The sequence below is a fragment of the Arvicola amphibius genome, chromosome 8, assembly GCF_903992535.2.
Source record: "Arvicola amphibius chromosome 8, mArvAmp1.2, whole genome shotgun sequence".
NCBI classification, from domain to species: Eukaryota; Metazoa; Chordata; class Mammalia; order Rodentia; family Cricetidae; genus Arvicola; species Arvicola amphibius.
The window spans coordinates 2674104-2694382 of NC_052054.1; the positions used below are offsets into that span (position 1 = coordinate 2674104).

At 47.8% G+C, this 20279-nt stretch overlaps 1 protein-coding gene across 2 annotated transcripts in view; it reads right to left on the reverse strand.

Annotated features, from left to right (window-relative positions):
* The window catches only part of Smoc2 (SPARC related modular calcium binding 2), a 132638-nt gene that overhangs the window by 25285 nt on the left and 87074 nt on the right, over nt 1-20279 (reverse strand). For both annotated transcript variants that reach the window (XM_038339910.1, XM_038339909.1), the window contains exons 8-9: nt 10490-10676; nt 3830-3912 (exon numbers count right to left, since the gene is read on the reverse strand). In XM_038339910.1, coding sequence (XP_038195838.1) covers nt 3830-3912; nt 10490-10676 — 270 coding nt within the window. The remainder of the gene's footprint in view (nt 1-3829; nt 3913-10489; nt 10677-20279) is intronic.

The window sequence follows — 20279 nt, forward strand, 5'->3', positions numbered from 1 at the left end:
TTCAGAGGTAGAGGCAGGAGGATCAGATGTACAAACTGTGTAGTAAGTTAGAAGCCAGTCTAGCATGAAAAATTAGAGCTTCATTGGGTCTATTTCAAGCAAAACAAAAATTACGCAAGAAAGAAAGAGATCGATGTTAATTGAAATCAACAAATGTCTCTCAATGCAGGGTTGACAAAGGACAGCAAGAGGAAGAGAAACATGGTCCCATACTCTGTCACGTTGGTGGGCTCCGTGATGATGGAAGGGAGCTGGAGCGCTGAGTCTCACCCAAGGGAGCCTCCGAGGTACAGGAAAGGGGCAAAACCAGTCATTCCACACATGCCCAAAGTGTCTCAAGCCCTGGATGCCTAGGAGCCCCCTGACAGGTGCATGCTGACAAAGAGGCAGGGAGGGTTTCCCTGGAAGACCAGTCCTCAGAGGAGGGAGGGAGAGAGGGAGGAAGGGAGAAGGAAGGGAGGGAGGAAGAAGGGAGGGAGGGAGGGAGAGAGGGAAGGAGGGAGGGAGGGAGGGAGAAGAAGAAGGGAGGGAGGGAGGGGGAAGGGAGGGAAGGAGGGGGAAGGGAGGGAAGGAGGGGAGGGAGGGGGAAGGGAGAGAAGGAGGGGGAAGGGAGGGAAGGAGGGGGGGAGGGAGGGAGGACATTCCCAATAGGGGATCATTATTCTTTAGTATGAGTATAGCAAGAGCAGGGTAGGTGGAGCAACAGGCCAGGTACATTGTTCTAAAATACCCATGAGGATTTCTTAGATTTAGAAAACATCATTTTTAAGTATGTGCCCTGTATACAGGTACACGTGCATGCAGGCACCCTCTAAGATAGGGAATATCAAATTTGCCTTGGAACTGGAGTAACAGTGTTAAACACAGATGTGAGTGCTGGGAACCAAAGATGGGTCCTCAGCAAGAGCAATGCATGCTCTTAAGCAGGGATCCCTCTCTCTAGCCCCACCCCACCCCCATGAGGTATTGTGTTAATTAGAAGTGAAAGAAGATAGATTTGCCAAAGGGGAAAAGATGGCTTCGTGCTTTGTTTAGGTTTCTGTTGACCTGGTTTTCACTTCTTTCCAGGACAAAAGACAGCCTGATATAGAAACCTACAACAGGAGCAGCCGTTCTTCCACAGAGAGCCCTATGCTAAACTGCCGGACTCCAAAGACTGGGTCATCATTTGCCCTCAGTCGGCGTGAGCTACAACACAGGCGTGAGCTACAACACAGGTGTGAGCTGCAGCACAGGCGTGAGCTACATCACGGGCGAGGGCTGCAGCACAGGCGTGAGCTACATCACAGGCGAGGGCTGCAGCACAGGCGTGAGCTCCAGCACAGGTGTGAGCTACATCACAGGCGTGAGCTCCAGCACAGGTGTGAGCTACATCACAGGCGTGAGCTACAACACAGGCGTGAGCTACAACACAGGCGTGAGCTACAACACAGGCATGAGCTACATCACAGGTGAGGGCTACAACACAGGTGTGAGCTACAACACAGGTAAGAGCTGCAGCAGTCTTCCTGGCTTGACATGGGAGAGAAAGGCTGCCAGGCTGGACCAAAGCAAGGCAGAAGGAAGAGCATGTCTTCACAGATGCAAACACCCCTCGGGCTGTGCCCCAGGAAGCTTCACCTACACAGGGGCTGCTGGGTGACTGTGGGAAAAAATTTTTTCCTCCTCACAAAGAACCTGTATCCTGGAGTTAATTTAAGGCTTTCCTGGATTTCTCTCCTAATAAGGATAATAGTTTCCAAATAATGAAAGCTATTATGTGTGATTAAGCAGCACTCTCTCAAACATTTTGGGACTGCAGAAGAGCTGAACTCTCCAGGGCTTGCTGAGGGAGGGTGAGGCTGTGTCTCCACTGTGAGACTCCATGGTCCTTCGTCTTGTGCCAGCAAAGTCATGTGGCTGCCTTGGCTCTAACAGGGACCTCTTCTACAGGCTGAATGCTTGCTCCCTGAGTAACTTCTTCTGACCTTCAGACAGGCCAAACAGTGATATCTGTCATGTTCTCCATAGTGATGGCCATTGGTTCTCACAAAATTACTTACCACCCCAACCTTTGAATTAAGAATAATAGCCAGTTAAAGTGTGAGATCCCACCATGAAAGGAGGAAATGGGAGTTTCACTGGACAGTGATATGTGGTATTCATTGGGGGAAGCCACAGTCTTAGATGTCATGGAGTATCGTATTAATAATACTAAATCCATGGGTTCTTCAAGGTGGGCAGAGGACGTAACAAAATTCTGTAAGATATGATAAGGACTAGCCAAACCCAGCAAGCATATTTCTTCAAAACCATGTTGTCCACTGATAAAAAAAAAAAAAAAAAAAAAAAAAAAAAAAAAAAAAAAAAAACCTGACTTAGCCAGCCATGCTGAAGCACATTTATAACCCCAGCACCTGTGAGGCAGAAACAGGAGGACCAGAAATTCAAGGCTGTCCTCATCTGCATGGGAAGCTGAAAGCCAGCAGAATCTACAGGAGCAATGACTTCAAAAGAAAATCTGATTTTAGAGGCCAGACACCTGTGGGAAAGAACTCTGTAAGCCAGACAGCCTCTGGGCCAGCGGAGGGGTCTCTAAGAACACATCATTCATATGCAAAGGTCCCAGGCAGGGGGTCTATGCCAGGTCCGCCCTAATCTTCAGCCTCTGACTCTCAGCCCTGACCCAGGAAGCAGGAAGAGAAAGCAGGAAGCTATCCACGGGGAGGAACATGAAAACCTGGAGATGTTGTCTGTCGCCCTCTGGTTCCTAAACCTATGGATGGACAAGGAGTGGGAACCAGCAGGAAGCCTAGGTCTAGATCATCAGAGCAGGAAGTGGGCTACTAGGAACCTGACCATGTGGTCCACACTGGGAGTACATGTGGCCTGCTTCCCCACAACAGGGCAACAGGGCAAGACCAGCTGCTGCTCCGCGGTGAGTGTGAGCAGGCTCACACAGTGTCCTTGGCTGATGTGGAAATGTGGGTGTGCTAGCCTTCTCTTTTTGTTTACATAGGAAAACATTTTTTCTTTCAAAATTACCCTCTCTGTCAGTATAGTCTAAACTATGAAGAAAGCACAGAGAATTCCTACAAGAGAACTTATCCTGACCAGAGGAAACCGGTCCAGTCCTGCCTGGCATGGAGGACACAAGAGAGTGGCTATCAGAGCCTGGAGACTCTGGCTGAACGTGTGTAGAGTGCAGACGCTTAAAGGGGAAACAACCAAACAGAACAAAGCAGCGAGCTACTTTTGAGCATGGTGCTGATGGTGTCGGGTTTGCACATGACGTCAGTATAGATCCACTAAGGCCCTCGTGTCTCACCTGTCCTAGACATACACTTGTGTACCTTTTGAGGAAACCAAACACCTGAGAAGCGTCTTCTAGGAAAAGCTCTGATTCATTGTGAGTTTAAATCTACCCTCTGTTCGATCTCAAATAGTCCTTGCGGTTGAGTTCCCTTGGCACACAGACGAGCTTGTGTTTATTAAAACCAACTGCCAGCTTCAAATGCCAGTTCAATGAAGAGGAATATCAGGACATCCACCCCTCACAGAATAACTGGAAGCCTTGCAGAGACCCCCTTGTCATGGTGGTTTACTTTAGAGACACTTTTTCTTTCTTCCCCTACATATTTGGTGTTATACCAGTGTCCCTTCCTGCTTAATTGAACTAGCTTTGAGATCAGCTTGTGTCTTACCTGTCTCTTACATGGGCTTCCATGTTTGCTGGGCTTCAGGCCCTCAGGGAGTCACGAATCACAGGGTCCACCAGGCCACGAGGAAGCACAGGTGTCAGCTTCCTAGTGGTGACAGAACTCCCTTCACCCATGGACGCTGTACTCACCCTGCAGCGGCCGATTCTTGTATAGGTCCCGGGCCTTGGCTGGGTGAGCTCTGGCTGTGTTGTCACACTTGGGCTGCTCATACCTAAGGACGGGGGAATGAGAGAGAAAAGAGTGGGGTTGGGGCCCTGAGCTGGAATGGTCTTCAGTTTCTCACATCTAACGAGCTATATACAGCGTTCTGCGAACGAACGTTCCGTGAGGCCCATCTTCGCACCGCAGTCCTGGGATTTGGCTCTTTGGTGGCTCGAGCAAACATTCCTAGATCAGTTTACATCCACAGCCCACAGGACAAAGAGGGCTTGCAGCTCACCTCACACAGGCTTGAACCCTTTTCATCTGGTTCCAGAGCAGTCTTGTCTCATGATTCCTGAACACCTCCCCACCTGCATGTTCTCCTTTGTGATGATATACAAAGCAAGCATTCTGCTCAGCAGTCTCTTGGAGTGTTTTCAAACACGTGGGGGTGAGAATTGTGGGCATGGATGGGGCAAGGGTTTGACCACTTGACTACCTTCGGAAAGGAACCAGGTCTCAGATCTCGGGGCCCCCAGTGATCTGCCATTGAATGGCTAACTAATTCTCACTACAACTCATGGAACTACAAAAATTTGTCCAAACATTTAAAAAGAAAATAGAAAGAAGGAAGGAAGGTGCTCTGGGTTCCATTGGTGTTAGTGAAATGCCTCAGAGGTCTGCCCGTACTTTCTGCCTGGAGGTGCTGGCTTCCTCAAAGATTTTGGCCCAGATGAACCTCTGATGCACTCAACAGCTCCTTGAAACTGCCCTTGCCCAGGCCTCTGTGAGTGCTGGAGTAAAGTCCTGTATCAGAGATCAGATTGCCAACTTCTTCTCTGTATCACACACTGCTGTGCTGGGGTAGAGAGTCCTGAATCAGAGATCAGATCACCAACTTCCTCTCTGTATCATACACTATTGTGCTGGGGTAGAGAGTCCTGAATCAGAGATCAGATCACCAACTTCCTCTCTCCGTATCATACACTACTGTGGGAGTTTGAATGCAATTGGCCCCCATAAGCTCACAGGGAGGGACCCTATTTGGAGGTGTGCATTTGCTGGAGTAGGTGTGGCCTTAATGGAGGAAGTGTATCCTTGTGGGTCTGGATTTGAAGTCTACTTTGCTCAAACTATGCCCAGTGAGACAGTTCACTTCCTGCTGCCTGCAGATCTAGATGTAAGACTCTCAGCTCCTTCACATCATGTGTGTCTACATGCCATCATGTCCCGCCATGATGACAATGGACTAAACCTCTGAAACCATAAGCCACCCAGTTAAATGTTTTTCTTTATAAGAGTTGGCATGGTCATGGTGTCTCTTCACAGCACAATAGAAACGCAACTAAGACAACTACCCTCTTGCTGTGAAGGCAGGGAAGGGATTGTTCTAGGACAAAGTGTGGAGGGCTGGAGATGTCTATCCCAGTAAGGAAGGGCTTCTCTCATGGGTATCTCATGACCACCTGTCCTGATAACTTGTATCACCTAATGAAAGGTGTGACCCTGTGATCCCAGCCTCACCAGAAGTCTCCAGCCTCCAGCGTTGGCTGAGTCTCTCTGTTTCCCACAACTATACCCTTCTTTGTCCAAGTCCCAAGCATCCACCCCACCATGGAGATTCCTTCTTAGGGATGTGTATATGTGGTGGGTGATGGACAGGGGAAGCTCCCTCCTGGAGTACCTGTCAGACTAAGGGGGGGTGGGTCATGAAATGGCGAAGTTCTACTGACTTAAACCTCTCTTCCTTGCCACAATGGTGCGATAACTTTTCTTCAGTGTTAGTTTTCATTACTAACTAATTTCCCTACCACAGACAATAAAATAAAATGAAATTTCTCATTATGAGACACTCCTTAAAGTCTTCCGACAGACATACCTCCTCAGAACCCAGAAAGTAAAGACAGGAGGAGCAAAATTGTAGGTGCAGCTATCACAGCTATCATAGAAGCGCTTGTCACAGATGTCCAACAACCCCAGTTCGACCCACAAAATCTGCTGGGAAAACTGACCCCAGAATGATACTGTCTTCTGGGCTCCATATGCATGATGTGACACGTTTGTCACATCATGTGCTCAGATTCTCTCTCTGTGTCTCTCTGTCTCTCTGTCTCTCTGTCTCTCTGTCTCTCTCTCTCTCTCTCTCTCTCTCTCTCACACACACACACACACACACACAAACACACACACAGACACACACTTTAAAAAAACGTTAAGGTACCTTTGGTTATATAGTGGGTTTGAGGCTAGCCTTGTTTACATGGGAATTTATCTCACCAAAACAATAAAATATGTGCTATGGTATGAATAATATAATACATAATAAATGACTTCTGATGGAACAGCAGATCCAACAGTAAGTGCAGCCTAGCTGTGACAAGACCCAGGGCCCTTGCACCGTTGCCTTCTTCCTCTGAATAACAACTTTGACACCAGAGAAACCAGCACCCTCTTCACACAAACTTTATATATTTCTGAAATGTTGCTTCTACAGTTAGTGTCCCCGAGCACCCCTGCAAACAGCTGAATGCTCACGTCCTTCCCCAAAACCACTGGAAGATATTCTTTGAGAACACAGAGGCTCAGTGCCAGGCAGCAGGGAACATTCACAACCACAAGGCAGTGACAAGGGGGTGGAGAGAAACCTACTCAGTTGGCTTCTACGGCCCAGGACCACAACATCAGACAGGAGCCAAAATGCGTCTGAAGACACTGAGGAATACACCCACAATATAGCTGGCAGTACCCACAATTCCTAAGTGACACTAAATTTAGTGAGAATAAATGCCCTGGCTCCCAAAGCTTCATTCCAGGTGCCAGGCAGTGCTTGGGGGTGAGGGGGAAATTGAGAGCTGATGTCTGTGCTACAGTGACCTACAGAGAAGTGTGACTGTGTCTCAGCTCCTAACTGATGGTATGGGGCCCCCACGCCAGCAGTCCCACATACGTGGGCCACAGACCGTGTTGCAGAGTCAGAGAGCTGAGCTTTCCTTCCAGTGCTCATGTCTTTCACACAGTCTGAGAGCCAGGCCGCTCGACGCTCCATTCCAGCTCATTTGATCTCTGCTCTAACTTGGGGCTTCGCTGTCTCGAGCCTTGCAATGGTGCTGAGATTTGAAGAGCACATTTAAGTAGCTGTGTTCTGCTCATATGAAAAAAAAACACCGAGGAGGGCTTGCCAATGCAGAAATGGTAATCTGGAGAGGTGCTCGTGGGTTTACCGAAGAGAACTTGGCTGCAGCAACCTTTGTTCTTTCAACAGCACTTATTGCGCGCAAGGAAAACAAAGAACATTGCCTGGCCATGCTGCCCATCAGATACCAGGCTTGCCGCCATGGAGAAGTGCAATTTCACGCGCACACGGCCACATGCACATGGCCACTGTGCAGAGCGCTGGGGTCAGAAACGGAGGCTGTCTCAAGGCCAAACTGTGGTACCAGGCAGGTGGACAGAGCCCGAGCCAGTCCTTACAAGGCTGAAAGGGAAGCCTGTTCTGGCACTAATGGACTGGCTGGCTGTCAGCCTGCCCGAGGAATCCAATAGCCTCCTCCAAACCCCTGCTACTCTTGGCCGGCAGCCAGGTAGAAATCTGCCCCTCCTCCAGCCTGAGTGCCACCAGGCTTGGCAGCAAAGCCTGACTGTGTGCTCTAACTCCATGCAGGGTCACAAAAAATATGGTGAGAATGTCATTCTTGACCCCAAGGGGCAAGAAAACCTGCAAGAGCCACCACCCCACTGCCAGGCTGCTCCAGAGGGACTTTGAATCACGTCCACCACAGGAGCACCTTATTCCTGTGTGGCACAACAGGACAGAGAGATAACTCATAAATGGCAAAATGTTTGATACTCGTTGCTTCCTGCTTTCCAAGGTCAAGAAGTCCTCACAGGGAAGGAGTAGGTAGGGAAAGCAAACGCTGAGTTCAATCTAGGACAATTCCCAGTCAGGGCTGCCCTGTTCCACTCTTTCCTTGCTCGGTGTTGGGCAAAGGCTGCCTGGTGACGCTCTACGTTCTGGCCAGCATCCTGGGCCTCACTGTGTGGCCTTCACACCTCACTCCTGACTTCCCCACATCTCATTCCAGTCTCACAGTCTCAGGGACCTCACCCACCTGATCTGTGTCTCTGTGCCTCGATCCCTTGTTCTTGTTCAATGTCCTGCAGGTTTGTCACCCTCCAAAACATTTCCTCATTTAGCCTTAGCCACGGACCCATTCTGTCACCATCACCCGCTTCCCTCCAGAAGCCCTGGTGTTTATCCTCATCATTCCCCAAGTCCCAGTCCTCCAGCACAATGGCTGGAACACCATGGACATTCAAATCACTCCAGTGTTTACTGAGAGGAAAATAAGGAAGGGATGCCAGGACATGTTCTCGCCACCATGGACCAAGTGCAGCAACACAGGCCAGCGCTGTCCATCAGGACAGTTGTGGGGAGTGTGAGCCTGACTCTGTTCTCTGCTTTCCTGTGCCAGCTCCCTCTGTACCCTGCATGCCATCTTTACCTCATAGGCTCATCTACCCCAGGACATTGCACCCGACCTTGACTAGAAATTCTGGCCAGTCAGGGTCTAGAAAGGTGGCCATCCAGGGACTAAAAAGGCTGGCCTGTCCCACCTCTGAACTGCTCTCCACCTTGGTGTTGCCCTGTTTGCAGGTCTGTTGGATGCTGCAGGTGGCATCATCCCTTTTTCTCACAAAGCAGGGTTTATGAGACTGGAACCTGTCTCTGACCTGGCACTCAATGGAGGAGGCATGGTAAATAGCTCCTTTCGCTAGCTGGGCTGGTGACAGCCTAGGGAGGAGACTGCCATAGAGCAAGTCCATCAGTTCAGAGAGAAAGGTTGTTCTCACTGTTAAAAAGAGAAACTCCCTTGGGGCTAGAGAGATGGTTCAGCAGTTAAGAGCACCAGCTGTTCTTCCAGAGGACCCGGGTTCAATTCCCAACATCCACACGGCAGCTCACAACTCTCTGTAACTACAGTGCTAACGAATCTAATACCCTCTTTTGGCTTTTGTTTAGTGAATGGAAGAAGGTACGGTTCAGAGGAAGACAGCCGTTGGAACGGCCAAACTGAAAAGTTTGGCTCAGCCTGAGCCCTTTTCTGAACCTTCCACTGGGAAAACATGGAAGTGGGGAGCTGAGGTTGTCCTGTTTGCCTGAAACCCAGGGAGAGTCTGCACAGAGGAAAGAGGGTGTCTGGCTTTCTACTCAGTCACAATCTAAACTACTCTTGGGTTCTCTGGGCATAGCATTTGCTGATCTCATTGTTTCGGAGCCAGCTGGAGGAGGGCTGGTTTTGACTGTGCAAGGACTTGCATTGGCCAACTCTAAAAAAAACATCTGCCGGGCCCCTTCTCCTCTATGGTAGAAGCGTGGCATGGGGCCATGGCTGGAGTCTGCAGGAGCCAACTGGTGCCCAAGTGAGGCATGGTGAAGGAGCAGAGGGTCAAGTATGTTGGAAGGTCACTTCTAAGAGAGGCTGCTCCAAAAAACGGCAAATCCATAGCCAAACCTAGGAACAGTGGCTATTCTAGCTCAGCCATACCTGAGCTTGCTTCCGAACCCAAGGCTGTCCCAAGGCCCTGCTTAGTCTCAGCCTTCTGGCTCAGGGAGAATACACATTGTCCTCCAGTGTGGTCAGAGCAAGGTGGTGCTGAGTGCTAGAATCAGCTGTGATATCACAGCATTGTTACTGTATCCAAACCAGGGCCACCTGGAAAGACAGCCTCACTTAGGAGCTAGAGGCTGTGATGCTATAGCATTGTTACTGTATCCAAACCAGGGCCTCCTAGGAAGACAGCCTCACTCAGGAGCTAGGAAGTGACCAGAATGGACCAGACTTGCTTGTTATTTGAGCAAATGTCTTTTGCTTCTCCCTGGGGGTCTTTGCTGACCAGTGCCTCCCACTGAGCACTAGGTGTGACTCTTGAATCATTTAGGAAGCCTTCTAGTGTTCATCCAGGCACCTGGGATGAAACTATAGTACAAAGCTCACGATTCTAAGAGAAAAGATGTTGGCATATTTATAAGTCTAGGGGGAAAATTATCAAAGTCAAATGACAAAAGGCTGCTGACAGGTGGCCCCTGGGCACAGGCTCCTGCTCAGGAACACCCTGCACAAGTATGTACTGGTTCCGGCTGGTTCTCTGGGAGAACATAATTGTTTGCTCAAACTGACAGAAAAACACAAGCAAATCATGAATAACATTGATCACTCTTGTCTTATACATTCTTCTCTTCAAATGATTATTTCTAGATGAAAATATTAAATTCTATAGAAAGCTATCTGAAGCATTTGGCTTCCTTGGTTTCTTAAATATTTAACCTCTCTGTCCAAAGCCAGCATGAAAAAGGGTGTGTGTTTAGGCTTTTATGTGATCCAAATGCTCTTTCTTAGAATTACCCTCCTTTGCTTGATGCTTGATGTCCCATGACTGCTAAAGCTATACCTCCCTTCCCAGGGCCAGAACCACTCTTTCTAGTCAGCCCAAGCATAGGGAACAGAGGACCGAGCCCCCGTGTGATTGTCACACTCAGAATGTGAGTTTAACAGGTGCTGAATCCATAGCAGAAAGAACCTGGCAGCGGGACAGCAGGAGGGGGTGACGATCAGTTTTCCTGGCTCTGTGACCAAGAATGCATTTACCTTGTGGAGGTCCCAGGAATGGGCCGCCCAGTGTCCACCAGCACACACCAGCAGTAACCGGTGGACGGGTGACATTGCACTGGCTTGTAGAGGCCCCCGTGGGCACACTCGGGGATCACAACGTTGTCATTCTTGGGCTGCTTGGCTTCCTCGAGAGCTGACTGGTGCTCCTGGTCACAGGAGGAGGCTGCAGGGAGAGGGAGAAACTTGGTGAGCAGGCATACAGAGCCAGCCTTGGCAACTGGTGGACAGTCACAGCTCGGCCATGCTGTGTGCAGCTGCAGCACTATAATGGGAACCAGGCCTAAGGACAGACAGAAGGTCCCCTCCTACCTTCTCAGTCATCTACCATGAGACTGGAACGCTTTATGCAAAAGGACAAGAACATGTGATTCTTTTCAGATAGCCATATGGTGTACCTCCTAAGCCAGCACACGCTCCCTGAGAAACACTTGTTATTGTTTACAGGTTCCTGTGAAGGAAACACCTGCTTCCCTACAGGAGGCATGGGCTGCAGGGCATAAAGCCATCTTTTCTTAGGTTACAGACTCAGTTTCTTCTTGGCTTTAGCCACCACTAGTTTACATCCAAGGGGCATCTACAAAAATACGGATAGATGAACTGGGAGCACACACACATGCATATTAACATACATATACACATATATACACATACACACATATACAAACACACATATAAATATACATATACACATACACACAGACACACACACATCTGCTTTCCCTACAATCCAAATGGGGCTTAAATCAGTAGGTGAAAAGGAACCAAAGATCCTAAAGTAGCCACATACAGTCTCACTCAGACAAAGGGCAACAAGAGAAGGTCACACTCAAGCTAAGAAAATCTCCACAGCTTGGCAAGTGGGACAAGACAACTATGTCCAAGCCTGCTCGCAAGGCGCTGGCTGCGGTCTCAAAGGGCTCTGAACACTGTGATGTCAGCGGAACCCATGAGGAAGCGGATGGGGCACCGTGGCTTCTGCCTCAGTGCTGCCCCACCACAGGTAGCAGGCATGGTACAAAGGGTGGAGCCTAGCCCAGGTGATGCTCTTAGGACCAGGAGACAGCAGTACAACCTGGACCTCTGCCTGGGTTTCATAAACGTCTGCCGCCACATTCCTCATTGTGCCAGTGCTGGAAGAACACTTGGCATTCACTACCCATGCATGAATGTCTCTAGATATGATAAATCATAGTTAGAGAGCCACAGAGAGGTTCACTCGTTCAGTGATTCTGAGGGCAGATCTATAGGTGCTTCTGTCAACTGTCTGTTAATGGACTACATCACCAAGTGCAGTTTCTAGTTTCTAAAAGCCACAGCATTGTGTGTCTTAACTGGAAGGGATGTGCCTCACAAATACTCCCCCTAAGCTGCTCTTCAGGACTACTGAACAATAAAGAAGTCAAACGGTGCAAACAGACATCTTGTAGGATAAGCTCAACCTGTGGGGATCATTCAAGCCTCATGGCTGGTACTCAAAAACTCACTAAATGCAACAGAGAAATTAAGAAACTGGGCCTTGACTGACATTTTTTACTGTTCCCCATGTGACCTTCACTTTCTGTGTAGACTGTAGGTGTGCCTAACATGTGCAGATACACACATGAAATGTACCTGAGCTTGCTGGGATCTTGATAAAGGCTTTCCCCAACTACCACCAGGAAGCTGGCACAAAATAAAATTGACACTCACTGGCCTTTCTTCCCAAATCCCATCAAGGTTGTGAATGCCATTCAAGGGGCCAAGCAACACAAGGGTTCGGGCTGCTCTCTCTGAAGACAGTTGACCCTTCTCTGTAGAACCATTTGGCCATCCTTGTGAGAATAACTGGAACGGCCTGTGGGAGCAGCCGCCGCTCTGTATGCAGCAGCTCCGCAGTGCAGACCTCTTCAATTCAGCTAAGGTTTGCTTGGCACTCTTTCAAATTTTCATTAGTTCCTAGAACGTACAGTGTGATTATCTGACCACAAAGTATTTTCGGTGCTCCATTCCAAGGACAGGCTGTGTCTATGGGATTGGTAATGGAAAATTTTTGAAATGTCCCAATGAGAAATTTATGTCATATTTGAAAGAGCTTCATAAGCAAAATGAAGCTGATTGAATTTAAAAACTCTACAATTTGTTGCACATATTGTAAAATACCAAAGCTGCTCTGGCGGAGTCTCGTTTGCATGAGCATTAAGGTGGTGAAGATAGCTGGAGCTGGCATTTGACAATCGACTTATGCATTGGAAGTTCAAGGCTGCCAGAAAGATGCAATCATAGTCTCTTGCAGGATAAGCCATTATGAAGGCAGAGGATGCTTTAATAAGTGAGCGAGACCTTCATAAAGAGAAGGAGAAGCAAGAAGGCAGTTCGTAATGTGGTCTCCTCCCCTCCTGACTCCTCCCAGGCTCTGACCACTGCGGAGACCTGCACAGGCCACTCCTGCTGCAAAGCTAGCTCACAGTAAAACAAACACAATGTTAAATGGAATGGTCACCACACTGAGCTTAATCCATGGCTAATTAGTCCTGGTAGGACTAATCTACTTCTATCTTTTTATTTCTTTGTAAATTGAGTCTGAAGAAGTCAAGTAAAGCTGACTTTCAAAGTAAAAGCATTTATTACTTAACTCTGAATTAATCCTTCCAAAAAATTGACTCGGTGCAAACTGAGGAAAGTGAGGGTATCGTGGAGGAGGCAGTGGGACCTGTATTTGGATTTACCTGGCCATGAGGCTTTGTGCTCCTAATGTAAAGGGTAGTCTCGTGTGTGTGTGTGTGTGTGTGTGTGTGTGTGTGTGTGTGTGTGCATATGTGCACTGTGTATGCCCCTAAATCACATAACAAAATCTTCACCTGTAAGGTGATAGAACTAGGAAATGGGACCTATGGGTGATTGGGTCACAAGTCAGAACCCAGAGCTGGTCAGAGGGGTCTCATCTGGCCTCTTCCACCATGTGAAGACAACTTGAAGACATGTCAAGCAGGTGTCACCCATAGATCAGAAAATAGGTCTTTAGAAACCAAATGGGCCTGTACCTTGAAGTTGAAATATTAGGCTTCCAAAACTGTAGAAAAAAGCCTTGGGTCATTTCTAAGTGACCTCATCCATAAAGCCTTATTACATCAGCCTGAGCTAGGAGACCTCCCTCACCACCTCAAGAAAGAGGGTACCAGTACAACCCCACATGTGTCTTAGGGAAAAGGATTCCCTGACTGCAAAACTGGAGAGGCTGTTGAGAACACTTCAGGCAACACTCAATAACCTTTCCAGGGCTTGTCTGGGTGCTGTACCCCAAGGACAGACCGTATTCCGACTGATATGTTTTCATTAAGGTAAATAACTTTATTACTTAAAGGGAAAAACTCTTAGAAAACTGGGAATCTGAAAAACTTTGTCTGAGATGAAGGACACATTCTTTAAACGTCCATAGCTGACATACGTAAATGGTTTCCTCTAGCATCCCACGAGAGGTTCTGGGCAGGGCAGCAGAGTCAAAAAGAAGAAATAATCAAGATTTTAGTTAAAGAAATAAAAATATCTTTAAACACACCTAACGTTATTGTATACATAAAATATCCTAAAACATCTATAAAGAAAAACTACAAATGAATATACAAAATCGTTCATATTTTATATACCATGAGTAAATTACTGCAAAATAAAGGTAAGTAAATGTCATTTGTCATAACATTAAAATTAAAATACTTAGAAATAAAGTCATAATGAGAGGCACAAGACATTATTTAATGCCATTACTGAAAAAAAAAAGCTTTTAACTAAATAAATGGCGAGGTGCAGTTTGCAGATGGGTAAATGATCAAGTCAATTACTCTAAACTAATCAGTGGAGATAATGCATGAAGAAGCTCTTCGGTAGAAACTGACACATGGACTCTAAAATGAATGTGAAAATTCCAAAGACCTAAGTGAAGCCTGAAGCACTGCTCCACAGTTAGGGGGCTAATGTCAGGGGTCATGCTTGAAAAGGTAGTGTAAAGTCATTCACCCAGACGGCAGAATATGACAGTTAGAGAGAGGAACGGAGAAGGAAGAGTCCCCTAGCAACAGACGCGGAGTAATGATCTGATTGATGCTGACCAGAGAGACTCCCAGGGAAGTGAAACTTTTCCCAAGGAATCACGGCCGAGCATCACGACTGTAGACCAACTAAAGAGAACAGACTCACGCTGCACAATAATTATGTGAGATGAGAGAGACAGGCATCTAAAACCTGAAGTGCAAAGACGAACAGGAGACATTAGAAGTACCCCACCATGTCACTGCTCCCACCGTGTCTTTGGGACAGATTAACCACAGAGCAAAAACTGGGTCAATTAGGCTTCATTAAAATTTAAAACAATCACCAGAAGATGGAATTAAAAAGTAAAAGGCAACCACAGATTGGGGGAATGTTCCTAAGACACACATCTGCCAAAGACCCCGAACTCTTCACATCAGTAAAACCACAAATAACCCAATCTGAAACTCCCCGAGACTTCGGAAAGCAAGCCATCAACTGGAAGACCAAGAGGGCAGCATCAATAGTCACCATGAAAATGGCAGCTCTAACAACACGGAGACGTCACACAATGCATGCCCCAAATTAAAAACACCGAAGCCAAATGTTGCTGGGACATGAAGGACCTGGAGCTCTCAGGGCTGCCTCCCAGCAGAGCAAACGCTGGTACCACTGTCCCATTCTAGACACTTGTACAGAAGAAGTTAAAGCACAGATTCATGAAGGAGCCAGTGAAAGAACAGACACAGGATCTTCCCCAAGGTCCCAGCCTGATATTCTAAATTGCTTCTCTATGAATTGAAAAAAAAATACACAGATAAAGTATTACATATTGTATCCAATAATATAAAGTTGTATGTATATGTCACAAAGAAGGAAGAATTGGAGATATAAATATTATCATCAAGACTGAATCTCAAAACCACTGTATTAATTTCAAAAACAACACTTTAGAAATGAAAGAAAGAACACTCTGTTATATCATCTTGTGAGGAAGTCTGAAGTAGTGAAGAGTTGTGCACAGTGGCTGAGTTCAGAGCCACAGAGATTGTCACGGGGAGGCACTCCCCAGAGCTGTGGAGTAGCTGTGGGCAGAAAGACACGGCTTCAGGCTCTCCAGAGGCACGTGTGTTTACCCGAGGATCCCTCGGGACTCTCCCGCCTTCCTGTCTCATTCTGTAATGCTCTCACACGAAATTATCAAGTAGCTCCTAAAATTTCCTTTCTCTGTTTTGGCATTTCTCACATCGGATGGCACAGAAATGCCGTGAAGGACAGAGCTGCCTGCCCAGTACACAGTCTGTGTGCACACGCAATTTTGTGTTCTTCCAAGAGAACGTGCTGTTCCCCTTCCTCGCTCTCTATTGAGCAACGAATTCTCTCCATGAACTACAGACAGAGCACAAAAGAGGCATGGACTACCGTGTCTCCGAGTTTGACTTTCTGTGTGCACCTTTCCCTCTGTATAGCATGACACCGTGGGCCCCAACACGATGGTTTTATTAGAGAGAAGGTTTTCATTAAGAAGTGAGGAGACCACCAGAGTGTGTGATTCCAGTTCAGTTCTGTGTCCAGCGGACTTGGGTAAAAGCCAGTGTGAAATCACACCATGAGAAGATCTAGCTTAGATAGAGCTTTGTTTCCTCTGGACTTGGTCCCACACAGTCTGGGAGGCCAGAATTCCCTGAGTTCCTGGGCTTCCATGGTGAGCATCATGGTGGCCTTCTGTAATGCTGCTGCCACTGTCTGGCCTGCTACCCCATCACACACACACACATACACACACACACACACGCACACACACACACACACACAGAGTACGTGTGCACACCTATACTTGCATCCTGCTTGCTAATCTGGTGTGTGTGGACTGGTTTGTTTACCTATAATGACTTATGTCAAGGTTCTGGTGGCTATCACAGCCACAACCTGGCAGGCTAGAAGTGCCTTACTTCCTTAGCTGAGCCCATAGTCCTTCCCAGCAGTACACTGCAGGCCCTCTCCCTATGCCTTGACAGTGTGTCACGGATTGTTTGTTCCCTTATTTCCGGATTAAATCCCAGACTTGATCTTTCCTTCCCATCGCCATGTGAAGTTTCTCGTGGAGCTGGATGCTCTTTGCTGCTGGGCCACTTTGGGTAGCGTGTGTGCCTCCACTGCCTAGGTGTGTCTACAGTACAAGACCCACACAGGCTGAGCGCTTAGCTGCGCATGCACCCAAGTCTTGAGCATCTGTTGCTGCTTTGAGAAGTACGCTCAGTGAAGGATTAGAAACACAAGGGTCCCACTCACACTCAGCCCCCTATAGGAACCCTGCATCGGCACCTATAGAGAAATAATCTGCCACCCTGGTTTTGCTGGCTACCCAGGAAAACTGCTATGTGCACAGTTGGCTGTGTACACATGGGTGTCCCGGGTGCACACATGGGTGTCAGGGGTGCACACATGGGTGTTCTGGGTAGGACCCACATCTTCCAACTTCATTCTTACCTTTTTTAAGGCATTCTGGACTCTCTCAGAAAATGCCTCCTTAATCCCAGGACTTGTTTCTGGAAGCATCTATTCCCGCTCTGGCATGTGACTGTATGTGACTCCTGACTGCCAGCACCCACCACAGGTGAGATACCTGATCTGTGCAGGTGCGGAATTGTCAAGGGGCACAGGCAAGGTGTGTGTGGGGTGGGGTATGGGTGGAGAACAGATATATAAGGAAAGGTCCATGGTCAGGCTGCAGGGAGGCCGGCCATAGGTGGGGCCAAGTTGGCCTGAAGCCTGTGTATGCACAAAACCCAAGTATCTATCATCCTCTCTCACACAGAGTTGGTTTTTGGTCTTGTGATGATTACTAACCATGGGTATTCACCAGCTCATGACTCGTGCCATGATGGAATTGCCAACACCCTGTGACCTCAAAGAAAGGCCCCAGCAGGAACCCCACGGAACATCAGAGCTGCCCTGAGGCTGCCCACTTCCTGCCCAGGTTTCTGACCCACAGGTCTGGGGGAGGTGAGGCCCCATAATTTGAGTTTCAGAGGGGTTCTGAGATCACGCTGAAATCAGCGATGTTTTCACATGCCAAAGGTTTCTCCGTGTGGGTTTTCAGTTTTTCCTAGAACTGATTACAGTGCTTAATTTTTATACATGCTGTCCTCATCAGTCATGGAATCTCTTGTGGTTCTCTTTTCAATTATACAAAACCTATATGAGATGATCAAAGAATTTGAAGGGAAACAAAAAATTCAGAACTGGATTCGCTAGAAATGACATAGGGAAGTAAGCAGAGGGGGAGACGTGCCCCAGAGAACTCAGCTTGGACAGTGTAGATTTACACACACACACACACACACACAGAGAGAGAGAGAGAGAGAGAGAGAGAGAGAGAGAGAGAGAGAGAGAGAGAGAGAGAGAGAGGAAAACAGGATCACAGTGCTTGGTTTTTCCTGTGCTCGGATGTGATATAATCCTGGGGACTTTAGACTTGCCTTTCACATGTAAGGTCATCGCCATTGTGGTCAGCACAATGCCAGGCTGATACTAGGTAATTGTGTGCCCTTTGTAATCCTCAGGGCACAGGAGGTGTGTGTTAAAGCCCTGTACTCCATTAGTGAGGAGACCCAGGCTCTCACAGACTGACATCCTGCAGGAGAGCACACAACCAGGAAACTGATGTGGTTACACAATCCTGGGATGGAGTCAAACTGCCAGCACCCCTAAAAGACAAACCAGGCAAAGCGGCTCACTTGCACCAAACAAACAAACAAAACAAAACAAAAAACAAAAAGCATACTTCCAAAATAGAGGTTGGACAAAATACCTAGATCCAGGTTCTCTAGACTCAAAATGGCATTGCTCAGCAAGTAGACTCTAGCTCCAAGTCTTGATTCTGTTCCTCGTCAGGGGAAGAGAAGCATCATACCAAACCAAAACAGAGGCAGACCTTCTAGAATGTTCATAGATGCCCTCACTGTGAGCGGCTACTAACCTGCAGTCTCTTCCCCAGATCTCTTGCCAGTGTCCCCATGTGTTCCCATGTTGGCCAAAGAAATTCTAGGCTGAAATCCCACTGTGCCTGGTGTCTACCAAGGGGCCCTATGTCAATTGTCCTTTGGCTCTCCCACCCCTCAGGGGTATTAGCACTGGCTGCAGAGCAGTGCTGAGATTCTGAGAAACTTTTCATTCCTCCTCACTCTGGCCTCATAAAGCCGGACTCTTCCCACCACTCTGCTGCCCAGTCCCCACCCAGAGGTCACACTCCAGCACCGGGTACTCGGCCAAGGTTGTCCAGGAAAGAGTCAAGCGAATCAGCCCAGCTCCTGCTCTGAGCCTGCTGTCCCGGAACCTTTCAGGGTTAATGAGGAGAGCACCAAGTTACCTGAGATTGTGCTGTGTAGGAAGAAATGCTGCTGTAAAACTCCACAAGTTAGGAAACTGGCTCTACCTGAAGCAAGTTAAGGAAAACGTGGTTTTGTTTTGTAGTCACGTGCTTACAAAGGACTTCTGAATAGCTTCCATGACTCAGGAAAGCCCAGCAGTGATGCCAACGGCTTGCCCACTGCGGTTTACTGAGAGCAGAGCTGACAGAGGCCCAGCCTGTCAGAGGTCAGGGAGTGTCACCTCTTTAAAACAGTGGCCTTAAAAATTGAGCCAAAGGAGCTGATGAGATGGTGCATTCGATGATGGCATTTGCTGTGAAGTCTGACCGAGCCAACTTGGAAAAACCCATGTGGTGGGTGGAGAGAACCCATGCTGGTAAGTTGTCCCCTGACCTGTGTACTACTCATGCCCTAGCAAGTGTGAGCCTCATGCATATGTGCACACACATGCAGGCACCCACAAATATGGAAAGAGAGTCATGTTAAATTAATTAATTAAATTAATTGAGTGATTGGTAACCTGAAATAAACCCTTTGCTCCCCAAGTTGCTGTGGTCATGGTGTTACACTAAGACAATCAGACTGTAGGCAAGCTCGTAGGATATTGTCTGCATAAGTACTGAGCGCTAATCAAGTAGGATATTGTCTGCGTAAGTACTGAGCGCTAATCAACTGCACCACTGGAACTCCAGGGCATTTTCTTAATTAGTGATTTATAGGACAGGTGCCAGCCCATTGTGGGTAGTGCCACCTATGGGCTGATGGTCCTGGGTTCTCTAGGAAAGCAGGCTGAGTAAGCCATAGGAAGCAAACCAGTAAGCAGCATCCTCCATGGCCTCTGCATCAGCTCCTGCCTCCAGGATCCTGCCCTGTGTGAGTTCCTGTCCTGACTTCCTTCAGTGATAAACAATGCTCTGAAAGCATAAGACAAACAAACCCTTTTGTCTTCGCCTTGCTATTGCTCATGAAGATTTATCATGGCAATAGTAACTCAACTAAGACAGAAATTAGTACCAGGACTGGGGTATTTCTGTGACAGAGCTGACCACAACGTTTTGGGGAGGACTTTGAAACTTTGGGCTAGAAGAGCTTTGGGAGCTGGGACCTCAGCAGACTCTTCTGTCAGAACTTTGAAGATGAGAATGCTAAAAGAGGCCATTATGTGAAGCCTGTGGTGTTGAGTCAGAGGAAGCTGAAGAATCATCTGATTAGTAAAAGACCAGGACCACTGAACTACAATGTTTGTTTACTGTGACAATTGATGCTGGTCAGCTGGAGATGAAAAACTCATGGTGATTAAGAAGAGACCAGCACCATTGAGAGGAAGCCTTCTGGGAAGTGTTTCTGCAGTCAGCACACAAAACAGCCAATGCTGTACCTCTGGTTGGCAG